This window comes from Zosterops lateralis, assembly GCF_965231275.1.
Source record: "Zosterops lateralis genome assembly, chromosome: 12".
NCBI classification, from domain to species: domain Eukaryota; kingdom Metazoa; phylum Chordata; class Aves; order Passeriformes; family Zosteropidae; genus Zosterops; species Zosterops lateralis.
The window spans coordinates 7,061,244-7,087,554 of record NC_139772.1 but is presented as its reverse complement, the minus strand read 5'-3'; the positions used below and the strand labels follow the sequence as shown (position 1 = coordinate 7,087,554).

General features: G+C 43.0%; 2 protein-coding genes across 3 annotated transcripts; one reads left to right on the top strand and one right to left on the bottom strand.

Moving 5' to 3' along the window:
- The first annotated feature begins 5,593 nt into the window (after nucleotides 1-5,593).
- Nucleotides 5,594-16,850, top strand: DNAJA2 (DnaJ heat shock protein family (Hsp40) member A2). The gene is made up of 9 exons (XM_083870455.1): nucleotides 5,594-5,732; nucleotides 8,416-8,475; nucleotides 9,444-9,664; nucleotides 10,936-11,016; nucleotides 11,330-11,463; nucleotides 12,672-12,868; nucleotides 14,288-14,432; nucleotides 14,609-14,736; nucleotides 15,233-16,850. The coding sequence occupies exons 1-9, from the start codon at nucleotides 5,655-5,657 to the stop codon at nucleotides 15,419-15,421; spliced, it is 1,233 nt and encodes a 410-aa protein (XP_083726581.1). The 5' UTR covers nucleotides 5,594-5,654; the 3' UTR covers nucleotides 15,422-16,850.
- Nucleotides 16,851-17,541: 691 nt separating this feature from the next.
- Nucleotides 17,542-24,335, bottom strand: LOC310914083 (borealin-2-like). 2 transcript variants are annotated; one of them, XM_083869988.1, is made up of 10 exons: nucleotides 24,115-24,335; nucleotides 23,693-23,821; nucleotides 22,709-22,749; nucleotides 22,297-22,357; nucleotides 21,531-21,598; nucleotides 20,689-20,756; nucleotides 19,976-20,014; nucleotides 18,737-18,875; nucleotides 18,456-18,542; nucleotides 17,542-17,707 (listed from the first exon to the last, which is right to left on the bottom strand). In XM_083869988.1, exons 1-10 carry the CDS (start codon nucleotides 24,272-24,274, stop codon nucleotides 17,660-17,662), a joined length of 840 nt encoding a protein of 279 aa, XP_083726114.1. In that variant the 5' UTR covers nucleotides 24,275-24,335; the 3' UTR covers nucleotides 17,542-17,659. The 2 variants fall into 2 exon arrangements, with proteins under 2 accessions (XP_083726114.1, XP_083726115.1); XM_083869989.1 differs by lacking the exon at nucleotides 19,976-20,014.
- Nucleotides 24,336-26,311: the final 1,976 nt, after the last annotated feature.

Sequence of the window (26,311 nt, the reverse complement as noted above, 5' to 3'; positions counted from 1 at the left end):
CCAAAAATTATGATTAGAATTAAATAATAGTTAAGGCATAGACACAGATAGAAATGCACAGACTGTTCTCAAACATTGCTTAGTACAAAGCTTCCAGGGAAATCAGTGACTGGGGTTTCAATCAGCTGCAATTCAAATGGAGAAGGAAGGTCCTTGCAATGTCAGCTTTTCAATGTGTATATGCATGCACACTTTTAGCTTTTTATATACATATACACTTTTTTCTTTACTCATCCAGCTCTCACTAAAGGAGAAAATAACAATCCTTTTAAGCTGTCTCCCGAGCTTAGGAAAAAAGTCTTTTCATCTCGGTAAAGACCATTATTTCAGCCTGATAATCTAACTTAGCACTTCATAACTTCAGCTCATACAACATATGCCAAACTGTATTAAAACGTTCAGTTTATCTTGCTCTGGCTCACAGAGGAAGGTTTGTGACCAAGAGTTTATTAGGAAAAGATAAGGTTGATAAATTTAATTGGTATATTTTACTGATCACTCCCAGTCTTGAAAAAGGTCTATACATAAGACCTAACACTGTTCATCACAAAGAAATCTCTCTCAGTGAGGAAGAAATTAAATCCCTTTACCCTCAATCCATGTTGCTCTGTGATTTCTCGTCAGATGGGAAAAATCTAGTAAAGTCCAAGTGCCTTTTAAATGCCTTGATAACTTGGCATTTAAAAATGCAGAACTCCTAAATTCTTCTTGCTAACTCAGAAGGAAAATCCCTTAAGCTCTGTCCTTCCCTGCTCCCCATTACAGAGCCCCACAGTGCAGGCCTTTCAGCTTGTTTAGCACTACCTGCCACTGTTCCCCTCCTTGCTGATGCCTACTTTAATTTTGTAAGGAAAACATGCCCAGCACTCAGATAAAAAGTAGGTAACTTCCTGATTTTATCTCAGTCAGGGTTGCAGGCAAATGACAGACCAGCGAGTTGGTTTTGGCACGAGATTCAGTCAATTGAACAAAATGTGTGAAACTACTGACATGACATTAAAAACTATCACTAGGAATTACAAGTAACACTCCGAGGGGGTGACAAAAGTCACAGATAGCGCTGCGAGGGTGGCTGAATGCTACAGGTGCTTAAGGAGCAGTTAGAGGAGAAACTGGCAGAGAGAATTGGGACTGCCAGGGACCTTCCAGGGACTAAAGTCATGCGAGGCCACCAGCCCCAGGGTAACTGTGTCAGTGATACCATATAAGGCTGGGATTATCTCAGTAACCCAAATCTGAGTGCAGATGTGGCAAAACTGGGGCCAATGGGGAACAACTCATTAGGGGTGGATTGTTTATTTGGGAGGAACCTGCATTGGAAAAACAGAGGTGTAATGACAGCAAAAACCAGGGCCAGGAAATGCCCAGAGGAACAAGGTGTGCAGCTCATTGCTGGTGCTGCAGAGGTACCTGTCGGGCAGCCCTGGGTTTCAGCACCACACCCGGGCAGGACAATAAACAGACCTGTTGTTCTGAGCAGAACAAAAGCTCCAGCCTGCTCCCCTGGTCAGGAGAACTCAGGGAGAGGCAGGCAGTGTGCCCTTCCTGGTCACTGAGGGAACGACTGGCTGGCACCGGTTGTTGTGCCCTTTAGAGCTGCCCACTTCCTTACAGGCTCTTCAGAGCCCTATAATTCTCTGCAAATTTTATGTCCTTTCTTTGTTCTTTACTGGCTTGCTTTCTGTTGGTGAAAAGTTCTAAAATCAGACAGTGTGCATGATACACCAACTGCCTTATCTGATAAAAGCTGATAATACCAAAAGCATTTCAAAGTAATGGCCATATAGGCTCAGCAATTTTTTTTCAGTGTAACTGCATTCTTTACCAGTATTTGAACAGAACACCTTTTTTTAATTTAAATTTGAATGTTTAGTAATAAAGCAGGAGTTAGCGATGCGGGGTCATAATTTCATGTTTAGACCACATTGAACTCATAAAATAACTTCATAAATAAGCCTGAACAGGGGTTATTTCATTTGTAGTAACATGAAATTGATGTCTTTCCAATTTTCCAGTGATAAAAATGATCAATATTATTTTACGTCTAAGAAAGTATCATAAAATTCTCCATTTAAAAAAATAAATTAAATTTGTTTTATATAAAGGATGAAAAAAAAAGGTCTGAAACTAACTGAATTTGAATAGTCCCTTTTGGTGCCTATGTAAGGCTAAAACAATACCTCAAAGAGCTGAGAATTGTGCAGTCTAGTTAGAAACAAACAAACCTCCATACAGCAATTGCTTTTTATCATACTGTGTGACAATAATAACATTTGAACTAAATGAAAAGCTCTTATCTGAAAGAAGAATAAAATAATTTTTAAAAATGAAAAAGACATACAAAGAAAACAAAGAATGTGCAAGTGATACCAAAAGAAGCGGGGGAGGACACATTTTTGGACTCCAAGGAGAGTCTCAATTTGAGGATATTTTGGAAGCAATTTAAATGTGAGATATGGCCAGCTGTGTGTCTTATGTGTTCTGTCAGTATAGCTCACAAGTCTATGGTAAAAGCAGTGTGGAGGAAGAAGAAACACCACCTTGCTCTTCATCTGCATTTGAATTTAATTAAAAGCTAATCATCCCAGCTTATGATTCTTTAGCTCCACTTAAAGATAAAATGTAAAGTTTCATCCCAGAGGAGTTTTCTTATTATTTATTACCTAGTTTGATTGTGCAAGATATAAACCAGGCCTGTAGGAACAAGGCTGTTTTGGCAGGGAAGAAGAAAGCAGCAAACTCTGCTTCTAAACTGCTTCCTTGGCTTGTGCTGCAACTGATACCCCGAGCTCACCTCTCACCCCCACAGCCCAGCACAGTCTGGCTGCCAACAAGATGCCAAGTGCCTCCAGAAGCCACTCAGCTCCCAGGACAGGTAAGTCTGGGCTGAATCATTCTTTCAGTGAACTTCCTCCCTGTGGGCATCGATAAGAATGGCACCCCATTGGTTTGAGCAAACTCACCTTCTTACAGCTTTAGATTTATTTTTATTTAATGCAAAGAAAACATAAATGCTGTGCTATGCTAAACATTCCTTATATGTTAAATACTGCTTATATCAGTCCTGCTGATTCTGCTTAACACCTAAAAATACAAATCTGAGCTGTAGGGCAAAGAAGCACTCCTCCACACACTCCTAACTTTTCTTCCTACCTGATTGCCCACTGAAAAGAAAAACCTGTATGACAAAAAAAATCTTCTCTAGAAATATATGAATCTGTCAGCAAGTTCAATCTAAAATAGATTAAGCCAGGTGTGCACAGCAGAAAGTTCTTGGAGTAGATGAATTTAGCCTTACCGAAATAAAAGATGAAGCCAAGTAGCACACAGGTAAACCAAATCATGAAGCTTTTCAGGGTTTAGCTATATAAATTAAACCATGAAATTCCAAAAGGCTGTACAGGCAGCCTCCAAAACCACCAAAGAAAAATACCTTTCCTTACAAGGGCTTTTCTTTTTTTCTGTGCATCTCTGAACCAGACTAATGTTTACAGTCCATAGGACTGTTTTCCAGCAGCCATTCTCTGCCCTGCTGCTCTTTTTTCTCCCTCCAAAACTAGCCTCCATTTTCTTTTGAAGCTCTTCACTGCTGCCACGCCTGCAACCCCAGAGGCAGGTATTACCATCATGTACTGAACCAGATCATTACAGGCCAAATAAACACATTGATGGAATTTAAGGCCCCAAAAACACCCACCCAAGAAGCAGCAGAGAAACCACCAGCAGACAGTACTTCCCAATCCAGCCACTGCAACCACAGGCTGTGTCAACATGAAGGGTACCCCTACAAAGAGGGAAGAAGCCTTCAGGCACTCAGATCTGTTCCCCTTAGGCAAGAGACCTACTCAAATTTCCATGCCACAAGCACAACAGTCTTTTGAAAGACTCTCTGTTCTCTCTCATATGTCAGGCCAGTAATCTGCCCCCAGCAGCCTCTCCTCAGGCCTCAGCCTTGCTCACATCTTCCTCAGGGAGCATCCTCTCAGAGGCACAACCTGGGCTGACCCAGAAAAAAGCCGCGAAGCCAGTTTTTGGGGTTTGCCCTCGTACAGACCCCATGCCATCACCCTTAGCCACACACCTCCCACAGCCCTTAGAGCTTTCCACCAGCCCCTGCCTGACAAGGGGGTAATAACCAAGAGACTACAACTGAGGAAGGCCTTGGTAGTTGCTCTCCTAGCCCAGCTTTAGAGAGACAAACATCTAATTAAACACAACCCAGCTTTTTACTTGCCTGCAAAGAGGGGTGCCCAGCTGGGGCCTTGGGGCTGGTGCACTTTGTGAGTCACTCTGGGCCTCACACAGCAACTGGTGCTCCAGATCCCAGCAGTGGAGCAGAGCACAAAACCAGAGCAGATGGGCACCAGTGCTATTTATAACCACTCAGCAACATGTCCCTGAAGGAGCACCCAGCACTGCCTGAGGGCAGGCAGCAGCTCCGTGTGCAGGTGCCCCACACACCTCAGTGACACCTGGGGGAGGCAGGAGCTGGGGGCTCAGGGGACGTGTGTGCACACACAGTGACATTTCAGGTTCAAAATTTCAGGTTGAGACCAGCAGTGTTGGCATTTCAGGTTTAACAAGACCAAGTGCCAGTCCTGCCCTGTGGCCACAATAACACCCTGCAGCACCCCAGGCTGGGGCACAGGGGCTGGGAAGTGTCTGGTGTAAAAAGATCTGAAGGTGCTGATCAACAAAGGCTGGACACGAGGCAGGTGCACCCAGATGGGCAAGAATGCCAGTGGCCCCTGGGTTGTATCAGGAACAATACCTTGGGCTGTGTGAGGAACAGGGTGGGCAGTGACTGTCCCAGGGTACTGGGCACTGCTGAGGCCACACCTCGAGTGCTGTGTCCGGTTCTGGACCCTTCAATTCTGCAAAGACATTGAGATGCTGAGGAGAGCCTAGAGAAGCTGGGGAATAAACTGGGGTACAGGTCTATGAGGAGCAGCTGAGGGAGCTGGGGGGCTCAGCCTGGGAAAAGGAAGCTCAGGGGGTGAATTTAGCACTTTGTACAAATCACTGAGAGTGCAGCCAGGTGGGGCTCAGGCTCTTCTCCCAGGCAGTGACAGGATGAGAGAACAGTCTTAGCTGCGCCAGGAGACAGTCAGGTTGGACATAAGGTATGATTTTTCTCACAGAAAAAGCGATTAGATATTGGAATGGGCTGCCCAGGGAGGTGGCGGACTCACCGTCCCTGGGGGTGTTTAAGAAAAGACTGGACAGTGGACAGGGCACTCAGTACCACGGTCTGGCTGACATGGGAGTGTTCAGCCATAGGTGTGACTGGCCGATCCCAGAGGTCCTGCCCAAGCCCGCCCCTGGGCGCTGTGCGGTCCCGGGCGGGACAGCCGAGGCCGCTGTTTCGGGCGGACACTGCCCCGGCCCCGCTGTCCCGCTCCCCGCTGTCCCGGCCCCGCTCCCCGCCCGCGCCCTCCCGGCCCGCGCACAGCGCCCCCTGCCGCGCCGCGCCGGAACTGGGTCATGGCGGCTGCGGGGGCGGGGCCGCACGCCTGGCGCGTCGCGGCGCGGTGACGCAGCGCGTGCGCGGTGACGTCGCGGCCGGTCCGTGTCCGTGTCCTGCCGCCGGTCTCGGCCCTGCCCGCGCCGCCCTCGGCCCGCCCGGCCCCGCTCGGCCCCGCCGCCGCCCCGCCATGGCCAACGTGGCCGACACGAAGCTCTACGACATCCTGGGCGTGCCGCCCGGCGCCTCCGACAATGAACTGAAGAAGGTGCGGCGGAGGGGCGGAGGCCGGGCGGTGGGGGGGCGGCGGGCCCGGGCAGGCAGGGCCCCGCGGGCGGACGGGCGGGAGGGCGGCGGGGCCGAGCGGGGCTGAGGCCCGCGGGGCGGGCGGGCGCGGTGTCCGGTAGGCCGCGCCCGGGGCCGGGCGGTCGGGGAGGCCGCGGGCAGGGCGAGGGCCCGGCGGGAGGAGGCGGCGGCGGGGCCCGGCCGCGCTCGCCGCGTCCCCGTCCCGGCGCGTCCCGCGTGGGCTCCGGGCGCGGGCGGACGCGGCTCGTCCCGCCCCCGCGGCACCGCGCCGTGCGCCGCGGCCGCAAGGGCTTCTTGGGGGGTGAGAATCCCTGCGGGTCGATCCTCCCCGGTGCCATTGTCTGCCCCACGTGCGGGCCCGGCGAGGATTCGGTTTCGCTCACAGAAGCGATTGCTCCCGGGCTGAGAGCGGCAAGGCGTGGTAAACAAAGAGGGGAGGTGAAAACTTGGAGCCAGGTCGTCACTATAGCAATTCCATCCTGTAGCGTATAAACCACTTTTTTTTTTTTTTTTTTTTTTTTTCTTTCTTTCTTTTTTTTTTTTTCTTTTTTGTGGCAGCCCTTAATGACCGTTTACACGTGAGGGAGGAGAATGAACCAGACGGTTCACTAGCAGAGGCTTCCGCGGGTGGGTGGTGCTGGCACCAACAACTGCGCCTTACCCGTCATGCACGCGGCAGCCTAATTTGTGCAGGGATAGGCAATTGCAGTGTTGAAATTGGCTGGAGATGGGAGGCAGGCGGTGAGAAGGTTCTGTTTTGTATACAGCACTGTCCACCAGAATATTTTGTTTTCTTACAGAGTTCACTCAAAGCTGTGTCCTGTAGGAGAGAAAGCCAGAGTAGTTTTCTGCTAGGATAGCCTGCACCACCCAATATTAATTACTGCATATTAGGCTAATCATGGAATGTAAAGTTTCCAAATGTTTGTAACACCAAGGAGCCCATGTATAACTCATTGTCATTGAGAGGTTTCATGGATGCTTTAAAATCTGGTATTTTAATCTGTGTAACAGTATAGAAAAAGTAATAATGAATCTTAGTCTGAAAGGGCTGAGAAAATAGGCTTTTACAGTGGCTAAATTAATTTTTACTGAAGTTATATATATGTTCCCAGTAGAGGCCTTGATTCTGGATTTGGTCCTGATGAAGTAAATAGTTGTGGCTTCCTTTAGGGCCATGGGTAGTTGTAGGAGTTGCTGTGGCCTGAAATGCTGTTATCACCAGAGATGTGAGGCCTTTCTCATTTAAAAGATCACCATTGCAAACTCCTTTTTTCCTGATTATATAACGTTACTTAGGTTATCAGTTTAGTGGTGTTTTGCTTTTTTCTTGATTTTAATGCTAAAAATATATGGGGAACATCCATTTTAACAGAATATACAGGTTTGTGGAACATTTTGCTTTGTTCCTGATGGGTGATTTGTCCAGTAAGATGTATGAGTTTTGGTTTTTACACTTACTGGGCTTTAGAATATTAGACTTGTAACATCAACATTGTTTTTATTTCATTAGTTCTTTGTCATGTCTTGATTGCATTCAAAAGCACAGAGTATTTCAAGATACAATCATTAATGAGAAGTATCTGTATGGATATTAAAAAAGGAAATTTGTTCAAAAGTTGTGATGTTGTGGTTTCAATAGAGCTTCGTGTGTAAAGCTCTTAACATTGTGGTTCTAAAGAGTTAGTTTAGGTGCTCATTTACCCAGAAATAAAGTGTTTGAAAAATCCTCTCCAAGAATTGATGCTTCAATTTCTTGCAGTTGCATCACTGTAGCTTCTTTTAATAGGTGTAATTTGAAAAATAAAAGATTGTATACAATGCAGTTTGTTGATATCTCTCCTCTGATTGTTTCTGAGGGGTGTTGAGGTGGAATAGAGGAAGGGTTGAAATTTCTACTGTCATTGGCTCCAGTGGTAGGAAAAGTCTTTGCTGCTGTGTTGTTTGCTTGGATCTTCTCAAGTGTAATGAGAACAGATGAAGGGCAGCTGAAGAACCAGTGATGGTCCCCAGTGTCAAAGTGCTGGTCAGAAAAAAGCACTCTGGAAATCCCCTTCTGAGGATTTGGCTGTTCTTACTCCCCCTGCTGATGTACAGCAATAAGTTAAATAAATCCAGTTAAATAAAAGCACATTTCTGCACATGTAATTCATATACTCAGCTCAAGGTGAGGTGAACTCTTCCACTGGTGACAGGTAGGGAAGAAGGAAATGATAGTTGTGAGGAGTGGTTGTATTGAATGGGAGGCCGAGGCAGCCATTTTGTTGTTACTGAACTGCTGTGATTGAGGGCAAAGACAAATGGGGTCAAATTCACTCTTGAGGTGTAGGGTTTGAGTGGGTTCTGAAGAGTAAAACATTTCACTCAAAGTCAGATGGGATTCTCCCTCTAAGTGAAAGAGGATAAGCAGGAAAACTTGTTCTAGCTGTTGTGTGCCATAGCTGTGTCTAAATGCCAGTCTAGTTAATGTATGCATTAACATGTCAGATTTTTTTTTTAGGTTGTATCATTGTATGAGTGACTTCAAAACACTATAGTGTTTTCACTTTGCTTTGTTAGAATTTTCTTTATTCCTGGGGACACTGTTTCTCAGAAAAGAACTGATTAATGGAAATTCTAACTAATTTTCTACTTCTTTCAACTAGGCATACAGAAAACTGGCCAAAGAATACCATCCTGATAAGAATCCAAATGCAGGGGATAAAGTAAGAAAGACTCATTTTTTTTTATAATTATCTTAAGTTTGCTATTACAGTAGCATCTAAGGAACTGAATACAGGTGTTGGGAGCTTGCTGTTTAAGTTGTTAAACAATCCTGTGAGAGGGAGCATTATCTGGTCAACTTCTCCCCACTCTCAAAATCTTCTCTTGTACATCGTGACAAAATGCAGCAGTTGGCAGAGTCAAATTGGTTGAGAAGGTGATGCTGAGGGAAAAACTACTTCTCATTTGCTGAGATAAGGTCAGCTGGCATTGGCATGCACATGGGAATTTGAAAAAGATAGTCAGTTTTTCAAGTTTTTCCAAAACAGAAAAAAACATGTGTAGATATTCTTAAAACTGCTGCAGCATAAAGCAAATTACGTATGTGGGAAGGTTGAATTAGATTTTTTATGCTAAAAGCAATTTAAAAATTGCCAATTAAGCTGACTCAGCTGATTATCTATCCTTAACCAAACTGAAGTTCTGATGGCTGCTTAGAGGTGAGCAGAGATGGCTGTGAAAAGATACTAATTTGCCAAATACATTAATGTATGTTTCAGTAAGCTACTTAATTGTTAGTGTATTTTAACAGCCAAACATCTTAAAGTCTTTACTGTTAATATGTAACTGTTGGGTATTCTGACTTTTGGCTTCTGCAATATTGTGTGCTTGGGGGTTTTCTTCAGTTGGATTTTTTACATTTGTAAGAGATCTGTTTTATGCTAGGAAGAGGAAAGCCAATCAAGTTTTGCAGTAAAATGTCTTATTTTATGGTAAGATGTAACAAAACTAAGCCCAAGTCTGACTTTAAAGTCTCGCTAAGAATGAGAGATGTTTAAATGAAGGTGGAAAACTGTTTCATTGTGTACCTTCTTAACTGATAGGTGTTCATGCAGGAGGAGAAACTGGTAAAATGCTGCCTTGAAGTTCTAAATTATCATGCACTGTTTTGACTCTGTTCCTCTTCTAGTTCAAAGAAATAAGCTTTGCCTATGAAGTGTTGTCAAACCCCGAGAAACGGGAGCTGTATGATCGATATGGAGAGCAGGGGCTCCGGGAAGGGAGCGGGAGCAGTGGAATGGACGATATTTTCTCCCATATCTTTGGTGGTGGATTGTTCAATTTCATGGGTGGCCAGAGTAGAAGTCGCAATGGCAGAAGAAGAGGAGAAGATATGATGCATCCACTCAAGTGAGTACCTTGATGCTGCTTCAGACTTGTACTTTGAAGCTTTCCTGACCATAGAAACTCTGCTGGTTTCTGTTCTTGATACACCTCTCAGCTGAGATCCTCTGCACTACTCTTCAGAGCTGCATGTTGTGTGTAGAGCAGGGGCCAGTCATGTGGAGTTGGTTAATCTAGAGGCTACCAAATACTTTGCCAGGTTGTTTGAGTTACGTACTTTGTTGGCTTTATTTCCTTTGTTTTGCTCCTTAATTATGTTTGGTAGTTCTAATCTGGAAAAGCCTTCAACAGCCAATTATTGCTTGCCAGGCAGATTCTTGGGAAATTGGAGGTACTCTGGAAAGACTTGAATTCATAGGGCAGTGTCAGCTGGAACTGTAGTTGAACCTCATCATTAATGGGAAAGTGTGTATGGTGGCTTTGGTTTTGGTTTTGTTTATTTTGTCAAAGCCATTCTTGAATATCACATCTGACTGTGTTTTGGAGATCTCTTCTTGCAGTCATGGCTGGCTTTTTGCCTGCTGGGCAGGTCCCTTTTAAGGACTTCAGTTAAGCAACATCTTTCCTGTGGTTGGCAAACTGTGCTTGGTGAAGTCAGTTTAACTTCAGATGCTTGCTTACTTTAGTAGCTAGTACTCCATGGTATATTATTAATGAGCTTTGATGTTGTTATTTGTAAATGCTGATGCCAGGCAACCTGTTTTCAATACACTGAATTGAAATTGACATCCACTTACAAACCCTTTTAGGAGAAACACTAAAAAGTTAAGTGGCCTTGGGGACATGCTAACCTCTGCCCATTAAACTCACTTATGTAGAAAACCCAATACAGTAGGAAGTATTCTATATGTGTTCTTATGTATTAATGCAATAGACAATATTATTGTCTGGAGTGTTTACAGAGGTTTGTTTCTCACCTTCCTGGTAGAATTAAAAATAATAATTAGTTATGACTGTATAATAGCACCTAAAATTCTAGATAAGCTTGTTTCCTATTGAGAAACACAACTAATCCTGTCTGGTTTCTTCTGATTAAATTACAGCTTTTCTCTGAAATTGTGTTCAGATTTACAAGTGTATATTGATATGTATGGAATTTTTTTTCAATAACTCCTTGGGGAAGCCAAAATGGTGCTTTAAAACCTTATTTTGACAGCAGATTTACTCTTGTTAGGAATATGTAGGTTGTTTTTTTATTTGTCCTAGGCAAGTATTTTAATTACATGGGGAAAGTAAGTTGTTAAATGATAACCCAGGAGAAATGCTTTATTTTGTAGAGTCTCTTTAGAAGATCTGTATAATGGAAAGACAACTAAACTACAGCTTAGCAAGAATGTCCTTTGTAGTGCATGTAATGGGTAAGTTTGTTTGTATTTTTGAGTTCTCTGGTTGCTTTGTTGGCAGAAAGTGTAATGAAGGATCTCCTGTGTCAGATCTTTATCAGTATTTGACTTACTGGAGCCTGCTTTCAGACCAGCAAATTGTTGAACTTGAATGATGCTTTTGATGGAACTGGAACTATTCAAGGGCTTTGTATGGGGGAAGGGTGGGAGAGCAGAGAACCAAACTGCCATTGGCAGTGCAGTTGGGCATGTTAACCTACTGCTGGAGGGGCTTTCTGTTTTTTTCTGAAGAACTTCCTTTCCATGCAACTGTTGCTTTGTGCTGCAGGCAGGGAGGGAAGGCCGGCTCCGTTCAGAAGTGCAACGCCTGCCGGGGCCGGGGCGTGCGCATCATGATCCGGCAGCTGGCCCCGGGGATGGTGCAGCAGATGCAGTCCGTGTGCTCTGACTGCAATGGGGAAGGTAGGCCAGCCTCTGCTGTTACTAAATGTGCTTGCTTGGATCCAGCCTGCTGCTGAAATCTCAGGAGGAGCTTATCCAGGACACTTCTGCCCTTACCCGGTCGGCTGCATCTCACTCTGGTGGCAGCATGGAGAAATCATTTCATTCAGAACAGCAGCAGGATTTACAGTGTTTAATGGACTGAAAAGCGGCCTAGAAGATCAAGCAGTAGGGATTGAGCATCTTTAAAAACACACAGAGTGAATATTAGTTACTGCTATTACTCTTGTATTAAAGTAAAAACCCAAGATGTTGCTGGGTGAGGAGCTATTTGTCTTTTTGCATCTCCTCATATCCAAGGCCAGTCGAAGGTTAAAAATGGGAACCTCAAGTTGAATTTTCAACTTCTTCAAATTAAGATGGTATCTTTGCCTGAATTGGTTTTGTTCGGGGGTAACAAGTTCAGCACTTCATCTGATTTCTTTTTGTGTCTTCTGCAGTTGGCAGAACAGTAACATCACCTTGTGGATGATTTTACTTGTCACAACATTCAAGCTACAAAGAGTTGTATTTTGTGACTTGTCAAAACATTTCATAAATGATGTTGTCTTTAACATTTCATATGCCTAACCTACATATTTTGTAGCTTCAACTGCATCATAATGTTATGCTTTGTTTCACAGAAAGGTGGTTTAAGGTGAGAAGCTTAATATTTTAAGCCAAATGCATCTGCTTGTGGCACTTAGTACCGAAATTTTACAGTCCATGTGCCCTAAAACTTTGCTTACTGTGTATAGAGACAAGAGCTCACTGGAAAAATAAAGGTGAGGTAGAACAGAGCATTGGAGCCATTTTGGATTGTCACCCTTCAGTTTGCTGAAAGCAGTAGTTACCTTTGTAGGGGTGAATCTGATGTGACCAGCTCTCTCTCTCTCTGTTTTTGTATGCAAGACTCCCTAGTTCTGCTGGCTGAATTTAGTCAGGACTGTCTTGTGGTGGGCATATTCTGGGAGATAGTCAGGGGACTTGTATTTTTTTTTTTTCTTCCTTCCCCCTGTCTCAGCTAGGGTAAATGAAACCTGGATTTCCTCCTGTGAGAAATTCATAAAGCAATATCTAAATCGCTACTTGTGTTGCAGAAGTTCTTCAGCTTGCTTTTAGATAGTCACATCCAACTCCTAGGAAAAGCTATGTCAGAATCTCTGAACTCAAAATTTGTCTTTATTTAGGTGAAGTAATTAATGAAAAAGACCGCTGTAAAAAATGTGAAGGGAAGAAGGTGATCAAAGAGGTAAAAATACTTGAAGTCCATGTAGATAAAGGCATGAAACATGGGCAAAGAATTACATTCAGTGGAGAAGCAGATCAAGCTCCCGGTGTGGAACCAGGCGATATTGTGCTTTTACTCCAAGAGAAGGAGAATGAGGTAATGCTTTTAAGTTTCTTTTAAATGCCTTTTATTCCGGTTGTTAATATTTAAGTGATATAGATGGCCATTCATTTAAAGTATTTGATACAATTGCAGCCCTGGGAGAGATGGTGAATAGCTTTTAATAGATAGTGTGTAACGTGGCTTTCATGGTGAGCCAGAAAAAACTGGGCAAGTCCTTAGCCAGAGGACAGGCAGCTTCTGATGCCTCTGATGTTAGTAAGAGGTGAGTTTTTTCAGATCAGCTCAGTCTGACTTTGATACAGTAGATACAGTGAAGAGCCATTCAGGATGGTAACTTTATTCCTCTTTGCTCATGACACTAACAAAATTATAAGTGTGGTTTTTTTCCATGTCTTGTGACATGGCAGAGAACTCTTGATAAAACCCCTAGATGGTGCTTTCTGTGCCTGCTACTGTGGTTCTGGAAATAACAAAAAATTGTGATGTTGCTGATTCACTTAATGAAACAAATGTTATTTTTTATACTGGTTTGGTAAGACTTATGTTCACTGTGTTCTGGACTATAAACACTGCACTTTGGAATTAAATATTGCAATTTATCTTTTTCTGTTAAAACTCATGTGAGGCAGAGTTGAGGTGGCTGCCCTTTTTTTAATTCTACTGTTAAAAAATGCCAGGTATAGCTATGATGAAATAAATAGCTTGTGTGTTGCACTCAAGGAGTGGTTTCCTGTTGACAGAGTAGCATGGGGTACAAATTTAAACTCCAGTCATATATTAAAGATATAATGTTAGTTATCTGCTAATTAGGTACTTTGTGAGCTTTTTAAAGCTGTGTCAAGGACTGCTGATCTGCCAGTCTGTACTTTGTCCTAGTCAGTAAAAACTAGATAGACTTTGTGTTTTGAAATTTCCCTTGAGATGGAACTTGTGGTACTGCCAGTGGACAAATTTTAAGATTTACTCTAATTAGGAATCCTGAGTTGTGGCCTAAAGATCACTTCTGACATCTGTGGACTAAGTGATCAAAGTCCTGCTGTAGGTCAAGGGAGCTAAAGCAGAAACACGTGAGGACAAGAGTTGAAAAACAAAGGTGTGGTTTATATACTTCAGTGCAGGGGAAATAGTATCAAACTTTTATCAGTTTTGTTTATAGCTTGCTTGTGTGGAAGATGTTGGGTGTGAAAGAGCAGTGCTGCTGTACAGACAGGTTTAATTTGAATCTTACCTTGGTGTGTGGTGTTGTTTAGCTTATTTTAGATGACACTTGGTCAGGCACACACTTCCCAAACAAGTTAAGCTGTCTGAATTAATAGAATCAAGTTCACTTTGTACAAAGGCTGTTGTTGCCCTGACCTGGAATTTTAGAGAGAAATAATAATGAATTCACAACAATGAGTCTGCTGGAGTTGTGGTTATAGTGCTAGAAAGGATATCTCCTTTGTTTTCCAGGTGTTCCAGCGGGATGTGAATGATTTGCATATGACACACAAGATTGGACTTGTTGAAGCTCTGTGTGGGTTTCAGTTCACATTTAAGCACCTTGATGGACGTCAGATTGTGGTTAAATATCCTCCTGGAAAAGTAATTGAACCAGGTAGGCTTGACCTGATCAGGATTTCTTTGTTTATGCTTTTGTGCTTCTTCAGCACTTAATCCCACTGTTGTTGTCCTGTTAACTGAACCTGGGCTGGGAAAACAGAGAACTGTAAGGAGGGAGAATGTCTCTGCAGTAACACTCTCCTGATTGCTTTACCTCTCTTTGAATTCCAGGTTGTGTTCGTGTAGTCAGAGGTGAAGGAATGCCACAGTATCGCAATCCGTTTGAGAAAGGGGATCTCTACATTAAATTTGATGTTCAGTTTCCTGAAAATAACTGGATTAGCCCAGAAAAGCTTTCAGTAAGTAATTTTTCTAGCATAAATGTAGTGTCTTACTTGACAGAGTGTGCAGAGAACCTATGTTGTACCTCATGGGCTTGCTTTTAGTGCTTAGACTTAGATGCAAGTTCTTTTAACCTTTTTTATGGGCCATGTGTTACATGGAAATACTCCTTGAAATAGGAATTTATGGAAGCTGTATTTAAGAGCTGTGCAGATGGTACACAGATGAGGGAAGGAGGAGAATCTTTCTGTTGCTGTGTGATAAGTTTACAGGGTGGAACTGTATTTACTGATTGCACTTTTGGTTGATGATACGTGGAGCTGTTGGTTCTCTTGAAGTGGTGTCTTCCAGTTGATACAAGTGCTTTTAAATGACTCTGCAGTTCAGGGCTTTCATCAGCACAGACTTCTAAGCCAGACCTGCTCTTAGAGGTGTCTTGAAACTGTGGGAAACCAGTCACTTTATTTAGGAGTTGTAGATGCAATACTGAATGCATTTCCTTTTTTGGGGCAGGAACTTGAAGATCTTCTGCCAGCTAGACCAGAATTTCCCAATGTAATTGGTGATGCAGAAGAGGTAGATCTTCAAGAATTTGATACCACTCGTGGTTCAGGTGGTGGCCAGAGACGTGAAGCTTATAATGATAGTTCTGATGAAGAAAGCAGCCATCATGGACCTGGGGTACAGTGTGCCCACCAGTAAACATTTGTCTAAAAAGTTGCACAAGGATTTTCTTTCAAATTTTGCCTGACTTGTTTTCAACAATCCACCTGGATTGTATAAGTAATCCAGATGAACCAATGGACATCTATTGCTGTATGTGTAACTTTTAAATTGGTCTATAGTATCTACAGAGTGTAATTTAAACTAACCACAAGCTTACATCTTCATTTTGACTGTGTAGCAGAATAAAGCACTTGAAAGGAAGACGAGACTCCTTTTCACATGGGTTTTAAGTTTGTCCTCGTATCTGTGCTTGATTTTTACCAGTTTTGTGTAGATTTTAAGTTTCATATTTTAAATTCAAATTCTACATTGTAAAGTTTGTGTACAATTTGTCCTGAGGCTTGGTATTTGGCTGCACCTGCATAAGCTGCTACAAGTAGAATCAAGAATTTCATAGCCTGTATCTATCATCTAGATGCATGGTAAATGGGCTTTGCACATAATGGGTTTAGAGCTGACTGGGAACAATGAAAGACTAAATTAGAAGTGGTTGTAAGTTTTTTTTTCTACCATCTTGTGAACGGTTTCTGAAATGAAATAAAAGCAGTTGGTGTATAATATATTTCTTTTGCCTTGTAACTCTTACTTTTCCAGTGGCTTTAACTAGTCTGTGTATGAAGAGACTATGTAGATGATAGATATTTTATAAACACAGGGAGGCTGAAGCTGCTTTAAGACTAGGTGAAGGTGAGATAACAATTGTGTGCCCATTCAAGTCTTCCTGAAGGAGATGACTAAATGGGCACAGGGAAGGCTGCAGCCATGTCCCCTTTGTGTGAAAGAAAACAAAGATATCTGAATTCAGTCTAAAGATAACAAGCCCTTTAAATGGGGAATGATTAAATTCTGAAATAATGGTGTCTTTCTCTTAGCCTTTGAATCCTATTCAAAGCCTGATTCAGCCTCACTTCTTAGAGAAATGTTTCCAGTTCAAATAAAAATCTTTTAACCTGGAAACATAATAAATGGTAGATGGTTTTGTTACTTTTCTAGTAGTTTGCACTTTGGTTTAAGTATGAAAATATTAAGATCTCCAGCTGCAGTTCTATTACTATTAATTGGCAAAAATGCCAGAACAAAGCAAAAATGTGACCTTAACTAAGGAACTGTTGTGCATGAACAGTGTTGGGTTGGTAAGCTGCCTCTATAGCAAGGTTTTCTCTCCTGTTTAAGTGAGAAAGTTGAAGCTCTACTTTTCTTTACAAATCTGAAGTGTGACTTGTTTAGTTCTTTCTCTGATAGTTGTTGACATTTTATTGATGAGGTTGGAGGGACAAACTCCAAGGGTTTCAATGTGCTTGGGTAGGCATTGGCATTTGAGTGTTGCTGAACATCCTTGTTATAGACTCTAAAAATTAAGCAAAAATAAATACTGTTTGATCTGTATTTCAGTACTGACTTATGATGTGGCATTCTCTAGTGGGTCTTTTATTTTCGTTTATTAAAACTTGGGGTTGCTTTTTGTGAAGCCATGGTTACATACTGATCGTTTCTCCTGGCTGATCTCACCAAGGAGTCAGTCCCTGTAACCTGCAGTGCTTAAACAATTACAACACCTGTCTTCTGCTTGTAAGTCCTTGCTAAATACAGTAATACTCAAAACCTTTAATCCCCATCAGATTGGTTTTTTTGAAGGGGAAAAGAGGAAGGGATTCATGGTAACTTTTCATATGCTGATGAAAGGGGTGGAGGAAGAGCTGATCACTCACTAGGGCAGTTCTGCTTCAGTCCTCAGCTGGCATTAATTTGGGCTCCTGCCAACAGCACCTGATAACAAATTCTAATTTTACCTGTCATCTTGCACGTTACTGTCATGTTACACATAAGACTGCAAATAAATTTTCTTCCTGTGTTAGATTCATATATGCTACCCCATAACTGAAGTGTCTTAAGGCTGTTCAAAAATTTAGTATCTTCTACTTCAGTTTGTGAGTTGAATATTAGAGAAATTTACTTCCTACATACAGCCTCTTACTGTTCATTTTGCTGTGAACTTAGTTAAAATCTAACCTAAGCCTTTTATAAAGAGAAAGTAGCATTTTCTTCTGCTTTGGTATTCTTCATAACAGGAAGTTAATAAGACACATCACATGGTATAAAAGCTTATAAAAACATTTACTGGGCAGTACACAGCTTTATTAAGACATAAAAGACATCATTTCAACACTTTGGAGGCAGCAGTCACAAATGTTCTGTAATCACAAGACACTTCCATTAACTTGGTTTAGGTGTCACTTTTCCACATAGTACAGTCAGCTCACTCTGAGGGGGAAAAAATTCATTTTAGCTCAAATTACCCAAAAGAAGTTGGAAGAAGAAAGGTCCCTGGTGTAAAAAGCAAGCAGTGAGCACTCACTCACTCCCCATTGCCTACAGAGGCAGGGCCAGAACAAAATACACAGAACAGCTCCCAGACCTCTGGCTTGACTCAGCTGCACTGGGCTCTGTACCTGCACAACTGTAAACTGGTTAATCTCTCATGTCTGGATAGATTTCCATTTCTTCAAACCATAGCCCAGGTACCCAGGAGGGTTGGGCAGTATGTGCTGCAAAGTTCTGTTCCACTTTACTTTGCTTCACAACCATTAAGGCAGTTCCTGTTTGAGTGCAGCAGAGAATTATCAGGTGTATAGTTCTTACTCAGCAAGGGACACAGAATAATGGATTGTAAGAAGAATCAAAACTGAGCTGTAGCTTTGTCAGCCTTTGTGAATGAGAGATAAGAGAATGGCAGTTTGCTCACCAGAGCACTGCAGAAGGAAGAGTTTATGCTCCTGTGGTCCCCCAGACTATCACCAAACTGCACATGCTTACATGTGTAAGTGCAGTTACTCTTACACATGATCCATGTGCAGCAGTTTGTCCCTCCCTCTTCCTCTCCAACTGTTGCCAACCACTTTAGGCTTAAACTCCCAAGAGTTTAAATCTGCATTCATGACAGATCTGACATGAAATCCTAGGACCAGGTGTCTGAATCCACAGATCTGAAAGCCTCCTAGTCCAAGCTTACCACCAGGTGATGGATGTGCTGTACTGTGTCCTGATTCAGGAGCTGCACGTCGATATTACGGAGGTCTCCACCAGCTGTGCAGAGTGTCTGGGAAGAGAAACAATTACAAAATTAAAAGATTTTCCTTGCATGCCCAGCTTCTCTGGAACTCGTGTTCCCCTATACATTGCAAAGCTTTGGCAACCGTTTTTCCTTTAGTTCAGCAGCATCTCATTTAGGAATAGCAGGAGCACTATCTGCGTTGATCAAGTTGAAAATGTTAAAATAAAAGAAAAACATACCTGTCCATCAGCCAGGGGAATGTTGACAAATGGAACACTTTTATTTTTATGTTGGGGTACTGATTTACTTCTTTTTAACATGCTTTGAACTCGTCCACTGGGAGGTAAAGTTCTTGAGACAGTCTGTTGTAATCCAGCACTGGAATACAATGAAAATGTTACTCTGAGGTTAACTTTCTATGCTCTGCTGCAAATTTTGAAGCATGAAGCAAATGCAAGTAGTAGGAAATACACTTAGGAGGGAGGCAGTCATGTTTAAATTTTTCCTGTTCTGCCAGGAGACTACAAAAATCCAGCCATGGGCAGCACTCGTGGGCACTGCTGGGTAACGTTTTATGACCTGCCACTGCAGTAATCTTGTAAGCCTGTGACACAGGATGACATTTTGGCCATTCAGTGACAAGAATATCCACTCTCCAATATCAGCAGTGAATGTTTACAGTTTTGGAAAGAGGAAACTTCATGCCTCAGGGCTTGAGATAAGACATGTGCTGTAACTATCTGCTACAGAGGGAGATAGCAATAAATACCAAAGCTGCCACCTCTCAGAGGCACAGGCCATGCCTTATGCCATGCAGAATTCCTAAGTTTTCATTATAAAACATTGTGTTTTAAAATAAATATTATAAATAACTATTGTTGTTTTACTTTAAAAATGTAAGATTTAGGTGTGTTCTGCATGGAAACAGGCCTCTGACATTTATAGCAGGCCAAGGTGAAACTGAACCACTTACTGGTTTCAGGACCCATTTAACTTGTTCACCCCCTCACTTCAGCTTGTGCCAAAAGCAAACTCTGTAGTGTATGGAAAATGATATTAACTGAAAATCTTGACTATTCAAGATGCCAAGAACTGACTATCAGTGTATTTGGTTGAGGAGTTTGTGGGGATGGGTTTATTTTTCTTTTAACAAAGCAATATTGGGAATATTTTAGTCAAAGTTGGGCTCTGAGAAGAAGTTTGAGATATAAGTCTGTAAATAGTGAGTGAGAATAGAATTTATACTCTAAATACATTTTTTTTTAAAGCTGACTTAGTTAGGATATCAAATCCTGTGCCTCTATGATAATGCAAGTTAACACACCAGAGCAGGAGGTGTAACTGGTTTGGCATCCCTACTGTTACATTTAGTGGCAGACCACAAAGATCTGCTACATCTAGATTGATAATAATATAGATGTATAGTGTCTTGGTATTGAACAAAATTATTTATTAAGAACAAACTGAAAACCCCTTACCTACTAGCTCCCTTTGGGGTGGCTTTGAGATTTGTGGCACTGCAATGAAAACAAAGAGACTTAGCATCCTTCTGCAAGCTACACTAGCAGAAGAGTAAACAGACACTAAAAAAAAGCAGTTTTGGTTTTGTGTTTTGTTGCGGGTTTTATTTTGTTGGTTTAGTATTTTTACTTATTTCCTCCTCATGTACTTCTGCTGTAAAGTTTTAGCTAGGATGAAGGTAGGCAGACAGTGAATTAGAGAATGCTGAAGTGCCCCATGACAGGGATCTAGTGGGAAAAACACATGTGGAAAAGCCCTCCTGAGGTGAACATGACATAGTGGGACATAAACCATCCAAGAACACAATAATAATTCATGTTATTAGGCAAGAGTGGGTTGCAATACCCAAGTTAGGTGTTTATTACAGAACAGTTCAGTAGTACTGGCACAGCAAAGATGCTTTCCTTACATGCTCTCTTCCATTGGTGTTGTTTGGGAATCTGCACTGCTCCCCTAAGTCCAGAACTGTGCATCATTCTGCCTTCATCAGCTACAGGTGCTTTTTTGTTCGGGTTCACATCACCACAGTGCACCTCAGTCAGGTTATGGAAGAATCCTTATCAGATGTATTCCCACTGGGCTCAAATCTCAGCTGCTATATTTGAAAATAACTGTGTTCAGCACTCACAAATTCAGGTGAGTTAAATAAGCTATCAAAGGCCAGTCTTACCTAGAAAGAGAGTTCAGTTTGCCACTTAAACCAGAGGTCAAGGAAACCAGTGACCTGGTTTTGGAAATCTGAAAATTTACATATAAGGCTGCAGTTAAAAAGGTGGCATTTGAATGCAAAATTATAGGTATTTGCAGGAAACAATACTGTAAAAGTTCCCTGTTGAAAAAGGGTAGTTAAGCCCCATAGTGCTGCCTTTTATATATATATAAAATGCATTCTAGAAGAAGTTTCATAATGCCAAAACATACTTATTCCTACTGAAGGTCTGTATAACCAACTACCTGTCTAATATACACCCTTACAACTTTTAAGCTTTTTTACAGTAAAAGTCTCTAAGTAAAAGTTCTGTAACTGCAGAGAATCTTTTTTGTATTTGTTGTCATCTTGCTACATCAGTGTCTGGCTGAGGAGCTACACTGCACAGACAGACAGAGGTGGCAAATCTAAAACACTTGATTTGGTTTAGAGACAAGAATGCACTACTCAGTTACAGAAAAGGATGGAGTAAACACAAGGTTGATTTAAAAAATAAAAAGAAGTTTCAACAAAATATGGTTCCTCAAACCATCAAGACTTACTGGCAAGTCAAGAGAGAATGACTATGCCAGTACTTGCCAGCCTGTGTGAATTAGTCACTAGAAGTGCAGATACTATATTTCATTATGAAAATAATTTACTGTTTAGCCTTGCTAAACTTCAAATATGTTACATTTAAAATAACTGACTTTTCCAACAGTCAGCAGAGCACTGGCCTGCCTGGTCATGGATCTAGCAGGGCTGGTGGCAGGTCAGAACTGACTAAATCCTTATGTTTTTTGAATAAAAACAGAGTAACTTACTTTTTTAGTTATTTTCTTTGCAGAACTGTTCTTGGTATCTTCATATTCAACAATTGTAGTTACCTTAACTAGAATTGTATTAGCAAGACAAGGAAAATAAAGATCTCATGAAGAGCAGCAAACACCACTTCATGTTTAAAGCCTGTTTCCCCCCTGTGGACAACTTTGCCCCCTCTGCTGCCATCCAATGTCATTCACCTGGGACACAGCTCAAAGCAAACTGTGTTCATCACAGGCACTGGGACACCCAGGACACTTCAAAGACCCCAGATAATCCCTCAGCCCACAGACAAAACAGAATTACACCCCAGTGGTAGTGCCTGTCCTCCTTATTGCATATTTGAGGATATGAAGAAAAATGGTATTTTTCTTACAAAGCTTAATGGGCAGAATGTCAAGGGAAACCTAAGAAAAGAGGGGTGACTTTCCTAGCTCTCCTGCTATACTGTAAAGCCTTAAATCTGTCTCTTCTCACCATTTTCTCTGATAAATACAAAGAAGCTCTTAGCTCATGCTTTAAAGCACCTCTGTAGTAGCATAGCTCATCATCCTGCACACTGAATACTGAGGGCTCTGTTGTGCACATTTTCCTCTTGTATTCTTCAGCTTTAACATTCATCTTACAAATGCTTAGTTCAAACCGGTAAAAAAACCAAAAAACACAAAAACCCCCAAACCAACAACAAACAAACAAACAAACAAAACCAAAAACAACAACAACAACAACAAGAAGACCCACAGGCTATATATTAATGAGTTCACCTGCCTTTTTTGCTGTTGGTCCTCACCAGTTTGGGATTTGGCATGTCTTCTATAGAGCAGTCAGTCTAAAAAAAAATGTTTATCCAACCAGGGAAGGTCGTCAGATTTTTCCCAGCAGATGCATATTATGTTACAAAAGGCAGTGAACTAAAAGGCCATGGAAGCAGCTGAGAGGAAGTGGGATTGGCTAAACCTCAATTGGGAGTTTTTTTGGAAACATCTGAAGTTCTGCCAGCAGATGACCCTAGAACTTTAGGCAATGTTCATAACTGCACCATGGCTGGCAGTCTAGTCTTTTCATATCATCTTCTATTTAAACACACAGCCAAACAAAATCATTTGTCTCAAGTATTTACAGCAGGGAGAGAAGAATTCTGTTCTGTAAACTGTGATAACATTTGAAAACACACACTTACCACTGCAGCAGCAAGAGCCACTTCCTCCCGTCCTTGCAAATCTGCAAATCAAGAAATTATAACTTATTTAGATACTATTACTTGCATAATTTTTATCCTCAGATTCTTATCTTACGGGCCCAGAAGCCAAACAAGTAATTCAGGATTACAGTGGTTAAATAGATAACCTTAGGTCAGCAGATGTGTTACATTTGAACAAGATTCCAGCCTTGTAGGACTGTAGTCACTCCTACAACACAACAAGGAAAATCTAAGGCCATTTCAGTGGTTAATCCTTGGAAGAATCCCAAGTGTAGTCACACAGGGTATCCCCCGAATTCAAAGAGCCACCACATGCACTGCAAACAGCTAAAGCTCTTGGGCAGAAGTTTCTCCAGAAAGACACCAAAATATATCCTCAGCCTTACAATAAATTCAAGTCCTTCAAGAAGTTCAGGTTTGATCTCTGTGTGGCCCCTACAATTTCCAGCTGCAAGGTAGATTCCAGAAACATCAGTTCTCAACAGAACATACATCTGAGGCTGAGTATACACATCTTAAACCTCTGCATCAAAGGGCAGAGGTTGTTTAAATTAAATTAAACTCGTTTGCTTATCATCACAGGTCTGTGACTAGATTAGAATGGCTTAGGAGTTCAAATGGACAAAGAGAAAATAATCTCTCTCTGGGTAAGGATAAACAGATTCAGGTGAACAAAAATGTTTATTTTTACACACACAGAAAACACTAGGTTTGCAATTATTTCTTGTCTGTTCCGACTTTAAATAAGATTACTTAAGTGCACAAAGAACAGTATTTTGCAGACTAGTCACCAACTAATTCTACACCCTGTGTTACACAGATCAATCTACTTGAACATGAGTGCTCAGCGAGCATCTGCTGGGTGACAGCACTGCTGATCTGCTTAAAACACAGGGCAGACAAAGCAAACCTTTCCACGAAGTTCCCATATTCCCCCCGCAGCCCCGGGCACACGCAGCTCACCGAGCACCTCCTTCCTCTTCATCCTCCTGACGGCGGCGGGCATCGTCAGCAGCTCCACGGCAAACGCCTTCTCCGCCGTCTGCAGGAGCGAATCCAGCTCCTTCTTCATCTCCTGGATGTGCTCCTTGGCTTTAAAACAAAACGCGCTTTTATTGCCGCGCGTGTTACATGTTTTTAAATAAAAGCACCGCAAGACCGCGCTACAAAAGAAAGTTAAAGCAGAGATTTATCCGGAGAAATCCGGGCCGGGAGTCGGAGCGGCCGGAGCCTCCCTCAGCCGCCAACGCGGGGAGAGGGGCTCTGCCCGAGGGAGCGACCCCTGCCCAGGGCTCTCCCGGCCCGGAGCCGCCTTCCCTCCCCGCCCCGGGCATTCCCGGCCCGGAGCCGTGTTCCCTCCCCGCCCCCGGGCAGCCCGGCCATACCCTGCTGGTCGAAGTCGCTGAGGAAGAGCGCGATGCGCTGGTCCTTCTTCCTCTGCGAGAGCGCGGCGCGCTGGTCCCTGTCCCGGGGCAGCGGCCCCCGGTCCGGCTCCACGCCAGAGTCGCTGCTGCGCCGCCGGCCCAGAGCCTTCCCCGGGGCCATGGCCGAGAGCCCCCCGAGCCCGGCCCGCAGCGGGGCCCGACGGACACACCCCGGGGCGGGCAGGGACCGGCGGGGCCGGTGTGTCCACAGGGAGGGAACGGCCCGAGGGGAGGGAACGGCCTGAGGGGAGGGAACGGCCCGAGGGGAGGGAACGGCCCGAGGGGAGGGCGGTGGGGCAGTGCCCGCCTCGGGGGTGCCTCAGGCCTCGGCACACGTAGTGACAGGACAAGGAGAAACGGGTACAAATTGAAAACGGGGAAACTGAGCTTAGGTGATAGAGAGAAATTTATTGTGAAGGTGGTGAGACACTGGAGGCCAGGGAGGTTGTGGATGCCACAAGCCGGCAGTGCTCAAGGCCAGGCTGGATAAGGAATGGAGCGGCCTGGCCCTGTGGGAGCTGCCCCTGCCCAGGGGGGCCTTGGGACAAGCTGAGCTTTAAGGTCCATTCCAACCCCTCAACATTGTACAATTCTATGATTTAATGATCTTATGGCCTGGCAGGAGCTGGGCGGGCCCACACACACAGACAGACAGACACACACAGACGTACAGACACACACGGACATACAGACAGACACAGACATACAGACACAGACAGACATACAGAGGCATACAGACACACACAGACACAGACACACACAGACATACAGACATACACACAGACAGACATACACACACAGAGCCATACCGACACACACAGACATACAGACAGACACACACAGACATACAGACACACACACTCAGTCCTGGCAGCACCAATGAATTGCGCTGTTCCATTCCCTGTTTGGAGCAGCCCTGAGCTCACAGCAGCAGAGCTGAGCCTTTCCATCCTCGGTGACTGTGCCCAGGGCTGGGGCAGGCGGTGCTCCTGCTGCCAGGGCTTCCCCAGGTGCTGGAATCCTCTGTGCTCCAAAGGAAGGGCCCTATTTCAGAGCTCAGCTTTGGGTATAGCTCAATTGCTGCTGTTCAGTGTGCAGAACATGCAGGGTGTCAGAGCTAACCAATTTAATAACCTGCTCTGTCCAGTGCAAATGGTTACAGCTTGTGCAAATTCTGATCAGGTGATTTAGTAAACACATAGCAACAGGGAACATTAGAAAGGCTACACCAAGTATTGAATATATAAAAATATTCAAATCCATATCGTTAAAAATAGGATTCCTTGAAGAAACTTACCTTGTATGTATCTAAAAAAACCCCAAACAACCAGACGTATGACTATCTTGGGTTTTGTACAAATTTGAGTAAGGAACTGTGCAAAAAGGCTTTTAGATAATGCTTTAAAACACTAGTGGTTTTCACGTGGTGTATATGGACGCTGCAAACTCTCTGAAATGAGAGGCTTTTTCTGTATCACATGCATCTGGCACATCTCCTGAGCCAGATGGGACCAACTACGTCACTCAAAAAGAGCTGTGAAAAATCTGACTGACAATTCATAATATAAGCATTTTGTATCAGATCAACATACTCCACTTCTCATGTGCCCCAAAAAACCCTTCCAGACAAACAAGTAAGTGTTTCTGTTCCAGAAAACACTCAAAATCCTGAGTATAAAGAGAAGAAAATCCTGCTTTTCGTGGTTCTGGCATATACATATATGTTTACAGAAGCAGGACTAGTTTCCTTTTCCCTAAATTTTGTTTTCTTTGAAATTACCAAACACCACTGATGTAATTCTGAGGTGTCACTGCAAAAAGACAAGATAGTGTTGCTCTGTAAGTTTAATCTTCTACAAGTAATGTAAGAGGTGTTTTTTAAAAAGGGAACTGACAACACCAAACCAACCCCTCACCAAAACTCTCAGGACACAGTTGATCAGCCTCAGCTGCCTGGCTGATCCTCTCTGTGAAGAAAGAAGTCTGCTTGACTCCTGCTTACAACTCCTTACATTACAGGATTAATTATGAGCATAAACTTGCCTAAGACCATCTCTATTTGCAGTTCTGCCCTGGTAGGGAATAGTTTTGTGGTAATAAGTTGGACAAACATCAAGTCCATAAACTGGAGTGATGCAGAAATTAATGATCTGGTACA